Below are 14,283 nucleotides of genomic sequence, written 5' to 3' on the forward strand. Positions count from 1 at the left end.
CGCAACCTCCCAGAGGACACGGGGGTCCTGGGCATGCTCTGGAGGCCACCTCATTGGGCAGGGCCGGTGCTGGTGGGAGCGGTTGACTACCGAGAGGTGAGGTGCCTCTGGGGCCTGGAAGACTCGGTTCTCTTCTCAGAGGGACTGAGGGCCGGAGCAGCAGGACATCTGGGTTTTTCTGGTTTGGGGAGGATATTTTTGGCCAAAGTTCTCAACAAATCTGTACGGCCTCAAATGTTGTATTAAGATTGACGCTAATGCAGGGATGTACATACTCTGGTTAGTTACTGAACTTTAAGACATCCATAGGAAAGGAGGGGCAGGAATCAGGCCAGCCTTGAACTTCACAGCAGAATTGAATGCCACAAGATGCACCAGCGGCCACAGAATTCTGAAGGAAACAATATAACCCAATGTTAGTCAGCCAGCTTTTTTCTTTTAATTTTTAAAATATATTTTTATTGAGAGAGGAATGGAGAGGAAGAGAGAGATAGAAACATCAATGATGAGAGAGAATGATTGTTTGACTGCCTCCTGCACACCCCCTACTGGGGATCAAGCCCACAACCCGGGCATGTGCCCTTGCTGGAATGGAACCCAGGACCCTTTAGTCCGCAGGCCAATGCTCTATCTACTTAGCCAAACTGGCTAAGGCTGTCAGCCAGCTTTTTCCCCCACATTTAGCGTCAGTGGACAGATACTGGGAAACATGCACCCAGGAAATACCGCACCTTGTATATGTCTAGAAAAATGTGTACTTCCAATAAGTGTGCGTGCGTATGTAAAATATTCCTTATTACAGTCAATTCATATTATTTTTAGAAGCTCATAATACATATAAACAAAGGAAAACGAATAGGCATTCCTGAGAATAAGACTTTTGAAACACGTATACAACCATTTCTATCTTTAGTTTACCTTGGTGTTGTTTTGTTTGGATTGTGTCATAGTGCAAACAACGAAAACACAACTCCACTAGCTTAAGCGCATAGGCGTTTGTCCCGCAGAATAGTGCAGGGGTGGGCAGACAGTACCAGGCTTGCGCAGTGGTCGGCGGCACGCTGCGGGACCACGCTCCTTCCTCGGCTTCATTTTGCCGTGCTTGAGCATGTGGCTTTTGTCTCCACGGTTGCACAGTGGCCGATGTTCTCCAGGCATCGCGTCTAAAGGCTAGAGGAAGAAAAATAGGTGGTGAGATTTTTTAAAAATTGAGGCAGTGTTGTCTTGTAGGGACTTTTGCCTACACCTGTGGCCAGAACTTGAAGGGAAGCTGGGAAGTGGAATATTTTTAGCTGGGCACATTCTTCCTCAAACAGAACGGGGGTTCTGTTAGGAGAAAGCATGGGACTGGACACTGATTGTCATGCAGTAAATAGTGAAAAATAGGAGATAAGAGAAAGAAGGGAAGGAAAGAGGAGAGTTAGAAGGAGGCAGTGAAAGGCAAGGAATAGAGACGGGAGGAAGGCGGCTGTGGGAGGGGGAGGCAGGGGCCCCAGGGGAGCGCACACGTGGTCCGCAGTGTGAGGCTGGTGGGAAACCTGCCTCTCCCTGAGGGAAGGGGCTTCATTCTGTCGCGGGTCCCTCTGTGCGTCAGCGGTGACAGAGGAGCGTTTTCTTGGAGAAGCATCAGCAAGGGCTTCCGGTACCACCGCCCAACCTTTCCGTTGCCTCTTCCAGGGAGACCACTGTAACTTCAGCCATGACATCGAGCTACCAAAGAAGCGAGAGCTGTGCAAGTTTTACATCACCGGGTTTTGTGCCAAAGCCGAGAACTGCCCCTACATGCACGATATCCTTTGGCGCCCGCATCTGCTCTGATTGAGGGGCGGAGCTCTCCTTGTCGGTAGTAACAGCTGACCTCCACTGCGCTTCCTCTCACCCTGCCAGGGCAGTGTCGAGCTTTCAGTGCATCTGCATCTCACTTAACCCTCACATCTGTCCTATGACGGGCCTGCTGTTCCCATTCTGCAGATGAGTAAACTGAGGCACACACGTTAATATGTTCTCTTTACATATACTCTTGGGACTGGCCTATGCCAGTGCCTGTTATCTTTCTGAGACTCTCCAACTGGCTGTGTAACCTTGGGTACGTCTTTGAACTTCCCTATTCCTGCTGAGTGAGGATTCGAGGACACAGCCCCGAGGCCAGCGTGGTCGGGCGGGAAGCACTCTGAGGCAAGAGTCTGAGAACTGGGGTCTCACCACTGTGCCACCCTGAGCAAGTCCCCTCACCTCTCTGGGCTCCAGTTTCCTCATCTCCAAAACACGGGGTCGGGTCCTGCCCTCGGGTGGGTTCCGTGAGGTGAAGCATTTGCCTTAATTTGCCGTGAACGCGATTTTCCGTGTAAGTTATACCACACGACTGGGAACTGCATCAATGGTGACGACTGCATGTTTTCCCACGACCCTCTGACCGAGGAGACAAGAGAGCTCTTGGATAAGGTAAGGTCTGGGGGGTCGGCCGCCACAGCTGACAGGAACCGGGAGCTGGGCCTTCTGTTCACTTGGCTCTGCAGCCGCCCGCTGGCCTCTGCAGGACCAGAGTTCCCAGTTGCATTGATCTGGAGCGGGGCCATTTTAAGGAAGACATGGGGGCTGTGTTCTCGCCTGCAGAGAGAGTGGAGGCGGTCACGCGTGCATCTTATCTCCAGCCGGGGCGGTTGTCGCTGGGGCGGCTGCATGAAAGGAGCGTTGCCCGGTGTGTCTCCGAACATACCTCGCGATCTCTTCCTTGTCCTTTAGAGAGAGTCATGGCACACAGCGAGGAGAGGAGACTTGGGATGGTTATATTTTTATGGAAATGTCAAATGTTTACTTACAATTTTTAAGGATTCTATTAAGCAGTAAAAAAAACAGGGAAATTAGAGGTTCGGGCTTGTTGGAGACTTCTTCCCTCGGGTGAGGTGTCAGGGCTTTTTGAGTCATCAGGTGACATTTGAAACTCATCCTAGCATCGTCTTGTCCCTGAGGCGTCATTAGGACTTGGGGAGTCCCAAGGCCCTGTCCTTGGTTTCCTGATGCATCCGAGGGAGGAGCAGGAGAATGTAGCCTTTGAAAGGAAGGCTCTCCTGCCTTCTAGTTCTCAGATGGCTTGAGGAGTTGGCTATTTCTTTTAAGAATGGCAAGGGTCGTGCTCATCAGCCATCCTGGGATGGCTGCCCAGTTTAAATGGCTGCTGGCACCCTGAGGAGTTGAGGGGAAGCCGTGCACAGGCAAAGCAAGAGAACGCCGCTCCTCATTGGCAGAGGCGTGGGAAGAGTTGGAGAAAGGTCCTATTTGGCCAGGCCCTTTGTGGAGCCTAATAACCTAGGACTAGGCTTTGTCATCTAGATCTAGAGTCTGTGAGTTTTTCACGGGGAAAGTAGTGGGAAGACATGGTGACTTCATGCCTCATTTGAACAATATCTGACCGAGGACTGCCCCCTGCTGGAGGTTCAGAGTTTGTGCTCTGGACCGGTGCTGTCCAATAGGAAGCCTGTCCAAGCCACGTGTCTCATTTTTCCTTTTTTAATTATCTACCTACATGTTCTGCAGCAGTTTTAGTATGAAGGTTTTACTGATAATTGCACAATTTATATGATGTGGGCAGAGAAATATAAAGAATGACTATAAATTGGCCAGTCTTGTAAATCACAGGCTACACATTGTCCATTGATTTTTAGAGAGATTAGAAGGGAGGGAGGGACAGCAGGGGGGATGGCAGAGAAACATTAATGTGAGAGAGACATGACTCCCACACATGCCCCGATCAGGGCCAGGACCGAACTCTACAACCCAGGTACGTGCCCCTGACCCAGAATCGAACCCTCAACCCTTTGGTGCGAGGGCTGACGCTCTAACCAGAGAGCAGGGTCAGACTACACATACTTAATTTTAAATTTTCTAGTAGCCATATTAGAAAAGTAAAAAACAGGTGAATTTAACTTTTACAACATGTCTTAGCTCAGTGTATCCATGTTCAAAATAACCATTTTGGCAAGTAATAAGTGATGGGAAAAAGTAAGATTTTGGGGAGACTGCAGTGTCTACAGAATCTGGTACTTACGGCCACATTTCAAGTACTCAATAGTCACACAAGGCCAGTGACCCCCATATCGGACAGCAAAGCTCTAGATACCCTAATAAAAACCCAAGAAAACAAGGGGTCCCATGTGAGCTCCCACAAACATTTTGAAAGCATTGATAACATCCCCTATATAAGGCTAAGTCTCAGTGGGTTAAAAATGAGTGCAGGACCTGGAAAAACCGTTCTAGAGTTGAATTTGTGTGGCCAGGAAGTAAAACGTGCAACATGCCTTAGGATGGGCCTAGACTGACCCTGCCAAAGGCGTGGGGTCAGCCATCGCCCTCCTGCCCAGACGGGGCTGCAGCTGGTCCTCCGGGCTGGGCCTGGGGTCCGAGCTGTGATGCCTCTCATGACCGGGACCTCGCCGCCGCCCCCCCAACATCCTGAAATGTCTGTGCTCTTGTCCTGCTTTATTTTCCCATTTCTCAGTGACACTTCTGTCTGTCCAGACACTGATTTCGCTGTCCACTCTCGTTTGGAAGCATGCCTGCCTTTGGGGTTGGCAATGACTTTTATGTGGGAATATTTGGCAAGAATAATACAAAGAATTCCCTCTGCCAGATTCACCTGTTCAATATTTTTTGCCCCACTTGCTTTATCACTTGTTCTCATTTTAGTTTATATCCATGAGTTTTGACAAAGATAGAGCCACCCAGAAATTTAGGTGGAAGAAATTCAGTCCATCACTCCAAACTCTGCTGTTGCCCCTTGTAGTCATCGCCTCCCCAGTCTCAGCCCCTGGCTCCCACTGATCTGTTTTCCATCCCTGTAGTTCGACTTTGCAAGAATGTCATATAAGTAGATTTACACTATGTAGCTTTTATGTGTTCACACAGCCTTTTGACTGTAGCTTCTTTAATGGGCATAATCCGTGTGAGGCTGATCCACCGCGTCACGAATACAGTGGTAGCTGGTTACAGATTGCTGCTGAGCGCTGCTCCGTTGTGTGGATGATTCAGTTTTTATCCGCCATCAGCTGAAGAACATTTGGGTTGTTTCCAGTTTGGGGCAAACATTTTTTAACCAACAGATGTGAGTTTACTTCTTGGTCCTGACAGACCTTGGCCCATGTGCCTCTGTGTGTCCGCAGGTGTGTCAGTCCTTTCTGCTGAGGATGCTTTTGACTTTTGGAAACCCCTGGGATCGCTCTGAATCAGTCTTGGTAGGGGAGGTGTGGGACCCAGCCAGGCCCTGGTGGTTTCATCCGTTGAGAGGGTCCCGGGAGCCCTTGTCCTTACTGACGGAGCGGCCCCTCCACAGCCAGAGGTTGGGGGGCGGGGGGAGGGAGAAAAAAAACATTGATCAGTTGCCTCCCATATATGCCCTGACTGGAGATCAAACCTGCAACCTAGGTATGTGTCCTAACTGAGACTCGAACCCGAAACCTTTTGGATTTGGGACGATATTCCAAACAACTGAGCCACCGGGGCGGGGCAGCTCCAGCTTTTGAGGCAGCACTCGAGACCCAGGGTGGGATCCCGTAAATGGGCACAGCAGAGGGCTGGTCTGTGTCCAGAGAGGAGTCTTTATCAGGATATTGTGGGGCCTGAACTAGAAGGGTGGGAGAGGCTAAGTCCTGGCACGGGAGCAGGGCTCCCCAGCGGCCGATAGGCTGCGTGCGAGGCACGGTTCCCACCAAGCAGGATGGGAGACGGAAGCCCCGACGGCAGGGCAGGCTGAGGAGCTGAGTGCTGCGTGCAGGCAGGCCCAAGGGTGAGCGCTTAGCAGTGCTGCCGTGCCGAGGTGTCTTGTGGTGAGAGCTTCCGTTTGCTCTGTTAACCGTGAGTTTATTGAGTGCCCACTGTGTGCTGAGCGCTGTGCTCAGTGCTGGCAAATGGCAGGGAAAAGATCACCACAGCTGCGGTCCCAGGGCAGGCGGTCCCACGGCGGGCGGTCCCAGGGCAGGCGGTCCCACGGCAGGCGGTCCCAGGGCAGGCGGTCCCATGGCAGGCGGTCCCAGGGCAGGCGGTCCCAGGGCAGGCGGTCCCACGCCAGGCGGTCCCAGGGCAGGCGGTCCCACGGCAGGTGGTCCCACGGCAGGCGGTCCCACGGCAGGCGGTCTGACGGAGAAGCGGACGTCGGCCAGTGTTCATGTGCTGAGTGGTACCTACGAGAAAGGCAGTGTGTTCACCACGGGCACACCTAACCTGGGGCGGTGGAGGCTCCTCAGGAGGCTGATGTCAGGAGGGGACCCAAAGGAAGGTCGGGCATTAGGTGGGGGAGGTGGTGTGACCAGGAGGGAGTGAATGGGGCATTCTGGGTGGGACCTGAGAGGCAAAGGGAGTGTGGCACCTTCATGAAGGAGGTGTGGTCAAGTGTGTTCCTGTTTGGTGAGGTGCGACCTTGTTAAATTTTGTCTCTAACCTGAGGACGTTGAGTTGCCATTGAAAGGATCGGGCGGTACAGGGGCACGGCCATCTTTGTGCCTGAATGCTGTTGTGCTCATGTGCAGAGAATGGTGGGGCGACTAGACAGGAGGCTGGGGCAGAGTGCTGGTCAGAGACAGTGAGGCCCCAGGGTGAGATGAGCAGGTGAGCCACTCAGGAGGGCCGGCAGCAGCTCCAGTATTTCGGAGTGCGGATAAGAAAAGGTGGGAGTCAGGGGTAGTACCCCAGATCCTTGCTGGGCTGGGGAGGCGGAGCTTGTGCATCAGGTATGACCGGGTGGAGACGGTACCTGTGGCTCAGACCAGAGAGTGGCGGTAACCGCAGGGCCCCAGGGCCAGGGCAGGAAGGTGGTGTGCAGGCAGGCAAGACCCATCAGAGAGCAACACCAAACTGCAAGGTTGTCCAGGCAAAGCCTTAACTCTATTACACCTGCACCCTGCCTCCCCCGCTGCTCCCATGATGTGTTTTCCTTGATCACCCACCTAACGTGTGGCAGTGCCTACTTGCTGCAGGCGCTGCCCTGGGCACTGGGGAGACCGTGATGAGGGGCAGGATCGGGCATTGGATACAATGTGCAGGGAGCCCAGAGGCCCTCCCGCGGCTGACACCCAGGAGGCCAGGGGAGGTGACACTTGCCAGCCCTCGGTGAGGGGCAGGCAGGGGACACAGCACGAGCAACGGTTGCACTCTCGGTGGAGGAACTGAAAGGGGCCACTCGTTGGGAGGAAGGGAAGTGAGCAGAACGGGGGGCAGTGAAGCGGACAGGCCCCGGCCGCCACGGTCCTGGGCGCTCCCCAGCATGGCTAGTCGTGGGCAGTGTGTCCCACACTGCAGGGCCCGTGTTAACGTGTGGCTCTGATTCAGTGGGTCCCCTGTGCTGCTGGTCCACACACAGGCCACACCTTGAGTAGCAGGACTTGAAGGAACAAATGTTTTCTACTGATCAGTTTTCCATCCCCCTTGAAGCCAAGGGCCCAGATACCGTTGTTGATGGTGAGGGGAGAGAAAGGCCAAGAACTGCCTGGCACCTGCCAAGGGGTCCCGCATCCCTGGGTGGAGGCACATTAGGGCTCCGTGTGCAGGGTCTTTATTGGGGGCTGGTCATGCATGCAGCCTCTGCCTGGCATGTGCCAGATTCTGGACTCGCAGAGGGAAGGGGGTGTCCGGCAGGAAGCACAGGGAGGTCAGGCGCAGGGAGCCCTCTTACCCGTCAGGTTCCCAGACACCAGCCGAAGGCCAGCACTGCGAGGCCTGCCAGGGAGAGCGGTCAGGCCTGCTGTCCTGCTGCACAGGACCCTCACTGGGGGGCATGCTGCTCAAATCCAGACTCTGACATTGTTTGTCTGCCCGTCAGGCCTCTGCCAGGCCCTGGGTCCCTCAGGGCGTAGAACAGTCCTGCCTTCATGGAGCTGACAGTCTGTGCCGAGCCAGGAATACACAGGATGCAGTAAAACGTGATCTTGCCGAGCTGGGCAGCGCTTGGAAGGGAGCTAGTGATGTGCCAGAGTGAATGCAGGGACCTGGACAGTCACTGTTGACCTTTAATAAGACCGTCCATGGGGACATGGGGCCACGCGGGAATAGAGGGAAACGCAGATGCCCGGGGAGGGGCCTGGTCCAGGGCGGCCCGCGGGGCAGCTTGGCTGTCAGCAGACTGCCCCGGGGCCGGGCGCTGGGGTTGAGCCGGGGGCACAGGGAAGGAAATGAAGTTTCTTCCCCAGCACCCAGTCTTGCCGCCAGGCCCCGTGGGGGTTTGATGGCAAGTGCGGTGAGAGGCTTTTAAAATCCAAATAGGATGGTGGCCTGTCAGCCAGCCGTATACATGACTCACGCTGCCCACGGGCTGAAAACTCACGCTGAGTGGAAGAAGCCAGTCACAACAGATCCCGTGTTATAGGATTTCATTTCTGTAAAATGTCCAGAATCAGGAAATCTCTAGAGACAGAAAGCAGATTAGTGGGTGCCACGGACTGGGGAGGAGGGGAGTGGGGAGTGACTGCTGTGGGTAAGGGGCTTCTTTTGGGTGATGGAAAGTTCTAGGACTAGACAGCTGATGGATGGACAACTTCATGAAGGTACTTAATGCCACTGAAATGTACACTTTAAACGGGTGGACTTGCACGTGTTGTACTGTATTTTGCTGCGGGACAGGCGTGGCTCCCCTGCCCACTGGTCACAGGGGACCAGCAGTGGTGAGGGGGTGGTTTATGTGCTAGAGACTTCGTGGTCATTGGCCTTACGCTGTAAGGCTTCCTCAGGGTCCCTGGGATTCAGTGTTCCTCCGTAAATCTAGCTCTCAACCCTGGAGGGGTCCCTGCACCCGACTCCTGTCCTGACTGCACCCCCTTTTATCCTTCCACCCGCAGATGTTGGCTGACGATGCGGAAGCGGGCGCCGAGGACGAGAAGGAAGTTGAGGAACTGAAGAAGCAGGGCATCAACCCCCTGCCCAAACCACCCCCCGGGGTGGGCCTCCTGCCCACTCCGCCTCGGCCCCCCGGCCCCCCTGCCCCCACCTCTCCCAACGGCAGGCCCATGCAGGGCGGCCCCCCGCCCCCACCCCCACCTCCTCCTCCGCCCCCCGGACCCCCGCAGATGCCCATGCCAGTGCACGAGCCGCTGTCCCCCCAGCAGCTGCAGCAGCAGCAGGACATGTACAACAAGAAGATCCCCTCCTTGTTTGAGATCGTGGTACGGCCCACAGGACAGCTGGCTGAGAAGCTGGGTGTGAGGTGAGTGCCGGGACCTGTCACTGTGAGCCTGGTCAGGGCAGCTTGCTGCCTCCAAAAACGATTGGAGGCCTGGTCTCGAGCAGTGGTCGCCAACCTTTCGGACCTCACGGACCACCAGTGGTCCACGGATCACCAGTTGGCAACCCTGGTCTAGAGCCATCCACTGCGCACCATGTGGAGGCCTCCACATCTCCTCAGGGGTGTGACCCCCCCACCCCTTCTCCGCACCCCTCTCATAGACACCATTTCCTCCTTCTCCTAGGTTCCCTGGACCTGGAGGACCCCCCGGGCCGATGGGCCCTGGGCCCAATATGGGACCCCCGGGGCCAATGGGGGGCCCAATGCATCCCGACATGCACCCCGACATGCACCCGGACATGCATCCCGACATGCACCCCGACATGCACCCCGACATGCCGATGGGCCCTGGCATGAACCCTGGCCCGCCCATGGGACCTGGTGGCCCCCCAATGATGCCTTATGGCCCTGGAGACTCCCCGCATTCTGGAATGATGCCCCCCATCCCACCAGCCCAGAACTTCTATGAGAACTTTTACCAGCAGCAGGAAGGCATGGAGATGGAGCCGGGACTCATGGGGGACGCAGGTAGGCAGGGCCGTGGGCCCGGTGGGGTTGCTGGGCTTACACCGGGGAACACAGTGAGGAAAATTCGATCTCTCTTCTCCCAGCCTTTGAGAGCATGAATCCAACTCCATCTCTGTCCCGTGAGTGGTTGAGTGTTTTTCGTGAGCGTCACTACCCTGGGAGGCTGAAGGAGTGTTAGGGTTATTATCGCTGCAGTTTAGCCCCGGACATTTTGCTTGGTGCTCCTGGAACCGGGCGCACGGGAACATCGAGGGGCAGGGGTGGGAGGGGCGGGCTGAGGGGCTGAGGTGGCCTCACCAGACAGCCTCCCTCCAGGCGCTTCTTGGGTCAGGGCCGCCAGCGTCAGCCTCGTGGTTCTGCTTGTTCTGTCCCCGCATCTGACCGTCTCCTTCCTTCTCCTTCCATCCTATTAAAATAACAACACACATTGGCAGTGACAGCCGCGTGGCCATCGGGGGTAGTGCGCAGCCTTCAGCAGGAAGGGGGGTGCCCACTGCGGCCTGCGCGGCTGCTCCAGTCCTGGGGTCAGAGCCAGCGAGACAGCCCCGGTCCTGGCCTTAGCTTCACTGGAGCGGAGGGAAACGGCAGGACATGTGTACATAAGGTCACAAGCTCGTTTTGGCATTGATTGTGGCTGGAAGTAATGGTGCCGGGGAGAGTGGCGGTGGGCGGTGGGCCAGGAGGGTCTGGACACGGTGAGGTCAGTGGGCAGAGGCCTCTGAGGAGTAACTGGGAGTGAGCTGGGACAGGAAGGGAGGCGGCAGCAGCTACAGGGCGCACAGCCCACGCGGGAGGCACAGCCAGGGCAGAGGCCCCAGCCGGTCAGCTCGCTTGAGAAAAGCAAAAGCAGCGAGTGCTTTGGAAAGGGAGGACAAGGGAGAGGAGTCCCAGCGCAGTAGGAACGCTGTCACCCTGGCGAGGTGACCTCATTGGAAGAGTGACAGGGACAAGCAGAGGAGAGAGGGCAGTGGGTGGTAGGGCGGGCGTGGGATCCTCCTGGGCAGAGGCGAGCCAGGCGGCAGCTGGAGGTAGCAGGGAGCAGCAGGGCTTGGCTTCTCAGTTTGGAGACGATGCCATGGGCCAGCATGACCCCTCATATATGCGTTACAAGATGGACAGGCGTGGGTGGGGTGCTGGCCAGGGGGCAGCCTCCATGGGTGCTGACGCCGCCCTGACCAGGAAGCCCTGCTGGAGAGCTGAGGTGGGTGGGGCAGCACTAAGGATGAGGTGCCCATTTGACAGCCACGCCTCAGACATGTTGGACAGGCTGGAGGTCGATGTGAGTGTCATTGGTGTCCAGATGGTGTTCGAAGCGGCGAGAGCAGGTGTTTGGGGTGAGGAGCAGGGGCTTTAGAAAGATGTGACAGGTTCTCAAGTGAGAAAAACAGGTTGCTTGAGAGGTGCTGTTCCCACAACCCCCGCCACCTGTAAACATGCATATAAACTGTAGGGCCAGAGGTCAGGGCAGGAGAAAAGCAAGTCTGTCAGCTGTGACCAGCACAGAGAGGAACTGCCAGGAAGTCCTACAGAGAGTGCTGCTCGGTGCTTCACGGCACGGCAGGTCCTCCAGTGACGTGCGCTCCACGGCCTTCGGTTAGAGCGCTGAGGAGGGGCCCTGGGAACTGAGCTCTTGTTTGTATCCATTAGCTCTGGTGAAATGGTTTGTTGTAGAACCTATCGACAACATTAAGTGAGTCCTTACTGTATTCACAGGTGCACAACCATCTTTTTAAAAATATATATTTTTTATTAATTTCAGAGAGGAAGTAGGAGGGAGAGAGAGAAGCATCAATGATGAGAGAGAATCATTGCTCAGCTCCCTCCTGCACACCCCCTTCTGGGGGTTGAGCCTGAAACCCAGGCATGTGCCCTGACCAGGTATTGAACCGTGACCTCCTGGTTCATCTGTTGACCTGTGCCTCGCCGGCCGGGCAGTGAATCACTGTTGGTGAAAACTCCAAGCGGGGGCACTGGGACTGCTCACCGAGTGCCCAGGTGTCCCCGCCCCGAGCCAGGGTGTGGCACAGGTCAGGCTTGCCGATCAAGTTCACATGTGACAGAGTTCAGTGGCCAGAACAAGGTGGCCTTTTGCTTTCTCCACATACATGAAATTGTTCTGTATATAAAATTAAATTACAGCTCCACTCTCTTATTGGCCCCACTTCAGTTGCTCACTAGCCCCATGAGGACAGTGGCGGGTGTATGGCATGTTCATCATGGTACAACATTCTGTGGGCAGCGCTCACTGGAATTTCTCCATCTCTGAGAGAATTACACACACACACACACACACACACACACAGCCTCCAGGTGTATCCTCCCCAGCCCACCGTGAGCGCCCCCTCCTTAAATGCAGCAGCTCACCCATGTTCATGGAGTGCAGGAAGAGGAAGCAGCAGGAGCTTCTGGGTTGACAGGTGTCCATAGCAACATATTGTTTTGTTTTTTATTGTTGAGAGTATTATAGATGTCCCCCATTTCCCCCCCTTTGTCCCCCTCCACCCAGCCGCTGTCCCACCCCAAGGCCTTCACCCCACTGTTGTCTGTGTCCATGGGCTGTGCACATGAGTGTGTATGTTCTGTGGTTAATCTCTCCTGTAACCCCTTCCCACTTCCTTCTGAGATCCGTCAGTCTGTCCCGTGCTTCCTGTCTCTGGACCTGTTTTGTTCGTCGGTGTGTTTTGTTCATTCGATTCCACGCATAAGTGAGGTCACGTGACGGTTGTCTCTCTGACAGGCTTACTTCACTCAGCACCGTTTGGTCTATTTCCCTTCTTTCCTTTACGACCCTCGTTCCCTTGTTACGCTCATGTTTTGACCTCCCAATGTGATCGTGTTCTTCTTTATTGATTATTACAAACAAACCCTAAAACTAGTGCTCGTGGCAAATAAACACGCAGGTCAGAGCGTGTGGAGTGAAAGTGAAGAGACCTCTTAGCCCGTCTCCGGAATCTCATTTCTAAGAGACTGTTTCCTGTCTGTCTTTCTAGAGCCTTTTCTTTGCATTTTGCAAACATCCGTATGACGTTCCGTCCTGTTCTCACGTCGTGAGCGTTTGCCATGTCACCAAACCTCACTGTGAACCCCATGGTCACCCTGGCTGCATGCTAGGTTGGCTGCTGCGGTCCTCGCTGTGGGCTTTCTGTGGGAACGCCCTGGGATGGTAGGAAGGGACGGGCTGCACATCTCACCCATCGCCATCGCCATCAGGGGAGGTCTCAGTTGAGGGCATGGGTGGGTTGGAGTTGCCATCTCCAGGCCCTTCCCGACACGAACCCTCGGTTCTTCCCGCCACAGAGGACTACGGGCACTACGAAGAGCTGCCGGGGGAGCCTGGGGAGCACCTCTTCCCCGAGCACCCTCTGGAGCCCGACAGCTTCTCTGAGGGAGGGCCCGCAGGCCGGCCGAAGCCGGGCGCCGGTGTCCCCGACTTCCTGCCCTCAGCCCAGAGGGCCCTGTACCTGAGGATCCAGCAGAAGCAGCAGGAGGAGGAGGAGAGAGCGAGGAGGCTGGCTGAGAGCAGCAAGCAGGACCGGGAGAATGAGGAAGGCATGTGTCCTCCCCAGGGGCAGGGCTTTCCCTGAGGGCGCAGGCCCCGGGCACCGTGCAGGGGAAAGACGGGGAACACCTAGATGGGGTTTTGCACTGAAAGGGAGCCTGTGGCCAGGGACGACCCTGCCTCAGGCTGGGAACCAGGCTCGGGCTGATGCATGTCCCTCAGGAAATCGGAAGTCAGGGCTGCCCTCTGTGCCTTGGGGGTCGGGAGAGACCTGATCCCATCAAGGAGGGAGGTGGTCTGGTCCCTAGAGGAGACAGGAGCTGGCTCGATTTACCCCCTGCACCGTTACCCAGGAGGCTGTAGGAAGATGCCCCTCGTTCTCAGGAAGCCAGCAGATGAGAGCTGGTCGACATAACCAGTAATGATCAGTCACACAGCTGCCAAGTTACATGGGGCTGTGCAGTGAGCTGGTGGCAGCCCCAGGGTGAAATGGGGAGGACAGATTGTGTTTAGGTGGCCATGACCAGAGCCCGGGAGCAAGTGGGGACCGTGGGATGAGGGGGCAGCGCCCTCCTCTGGTGGCTCCAGTTTTATCTGCTTAGGAGGTTGGACTGGGGCTAGTGTCCGTGTCTGCCCACCTGGCCTCGCCTCTTAGCCTGTGGCTGCCCTTCCCTGGGATGTGGTAATCTTGGGGGCCTGGGGGAAAGTGTCTGTGAGCCCCAGGCATAGTGGGAGCTGAGTCAGTGGAGCCTGAGCCTGCCCAGGGGGTGATGGCACCCTAGGCTTGGAGCCTGAGCTCAGTCTGAGCTCTGCCCCCATCTCAGGGCACAGTTCACACCTCCCTTTTCTCATCTGTCAAATGGGCCAGTAACACTGCTTCCCGGGTGTTTGTGAGAATCAATAAGACAAAGCGTTTAGCTCAGAGCCCGCGCACGAGGAAGGTGCAGAAATGTCAGCCAGCGGCCTCCAGGGTCAGCACCTCACTGGCCTGAGC

General features: G+C 55.8%; 1 protein-coding gene across 8 annotated transcripts in view; it reads left to right on the forward strand.

Annotated features, from left to right (window-relative positions):
• Nucleotides 1–14,283, forward strand: part of ZC3H4 (zinc finger CCCH-type containing 4) — a 41,875-nt gene that overhangs the window by 23,777 nt on the left and 3,815 nt on the right. For 7 of the 8 annotated variants that reach the window (XM_059666033.1, XM_059666032.1, XM_059666035.1 and 4 more), the window contains 5 exons: nt 1,678–1,789; nt 2,333–2,442; nt 8,820–9,184; nt 9,447–9,790; nt 13,088–13,339. In XM_059666033.1, the coding sequence (XP_059522016.1) occupies nt 1,678–1,789; nt 2,333–2,442; nt 8,820–9,184; nt 9,447–9,790; nt 13,088–13,339 (1,183 nt within the window). The remainder of the gene's footprint in view (nt 1–1,677; nt 1,790–2,332; nt 2,443–8,819; nt 9,185–9,446; nt 9,791–13,087; nt 13,340–14,283) is intronic. The other variant, XM_059666038.1, reaches the window with a different exon arrangement.

The sequence above is a fragment of the Myotis daubentonii genome, chromosome 15 (assembly GCF_963259705.1).
Source record: "Myotis daubentonii chromosome 15, mMyoDau2.1, whole genome shotgun sequence".
Taxonomy (NCBI): Eukaryota; Metazoa; Chordata; class Mammalia; order Chiroptera; family Vespertilionidae; genus Myotis; species Myotis daubentonii.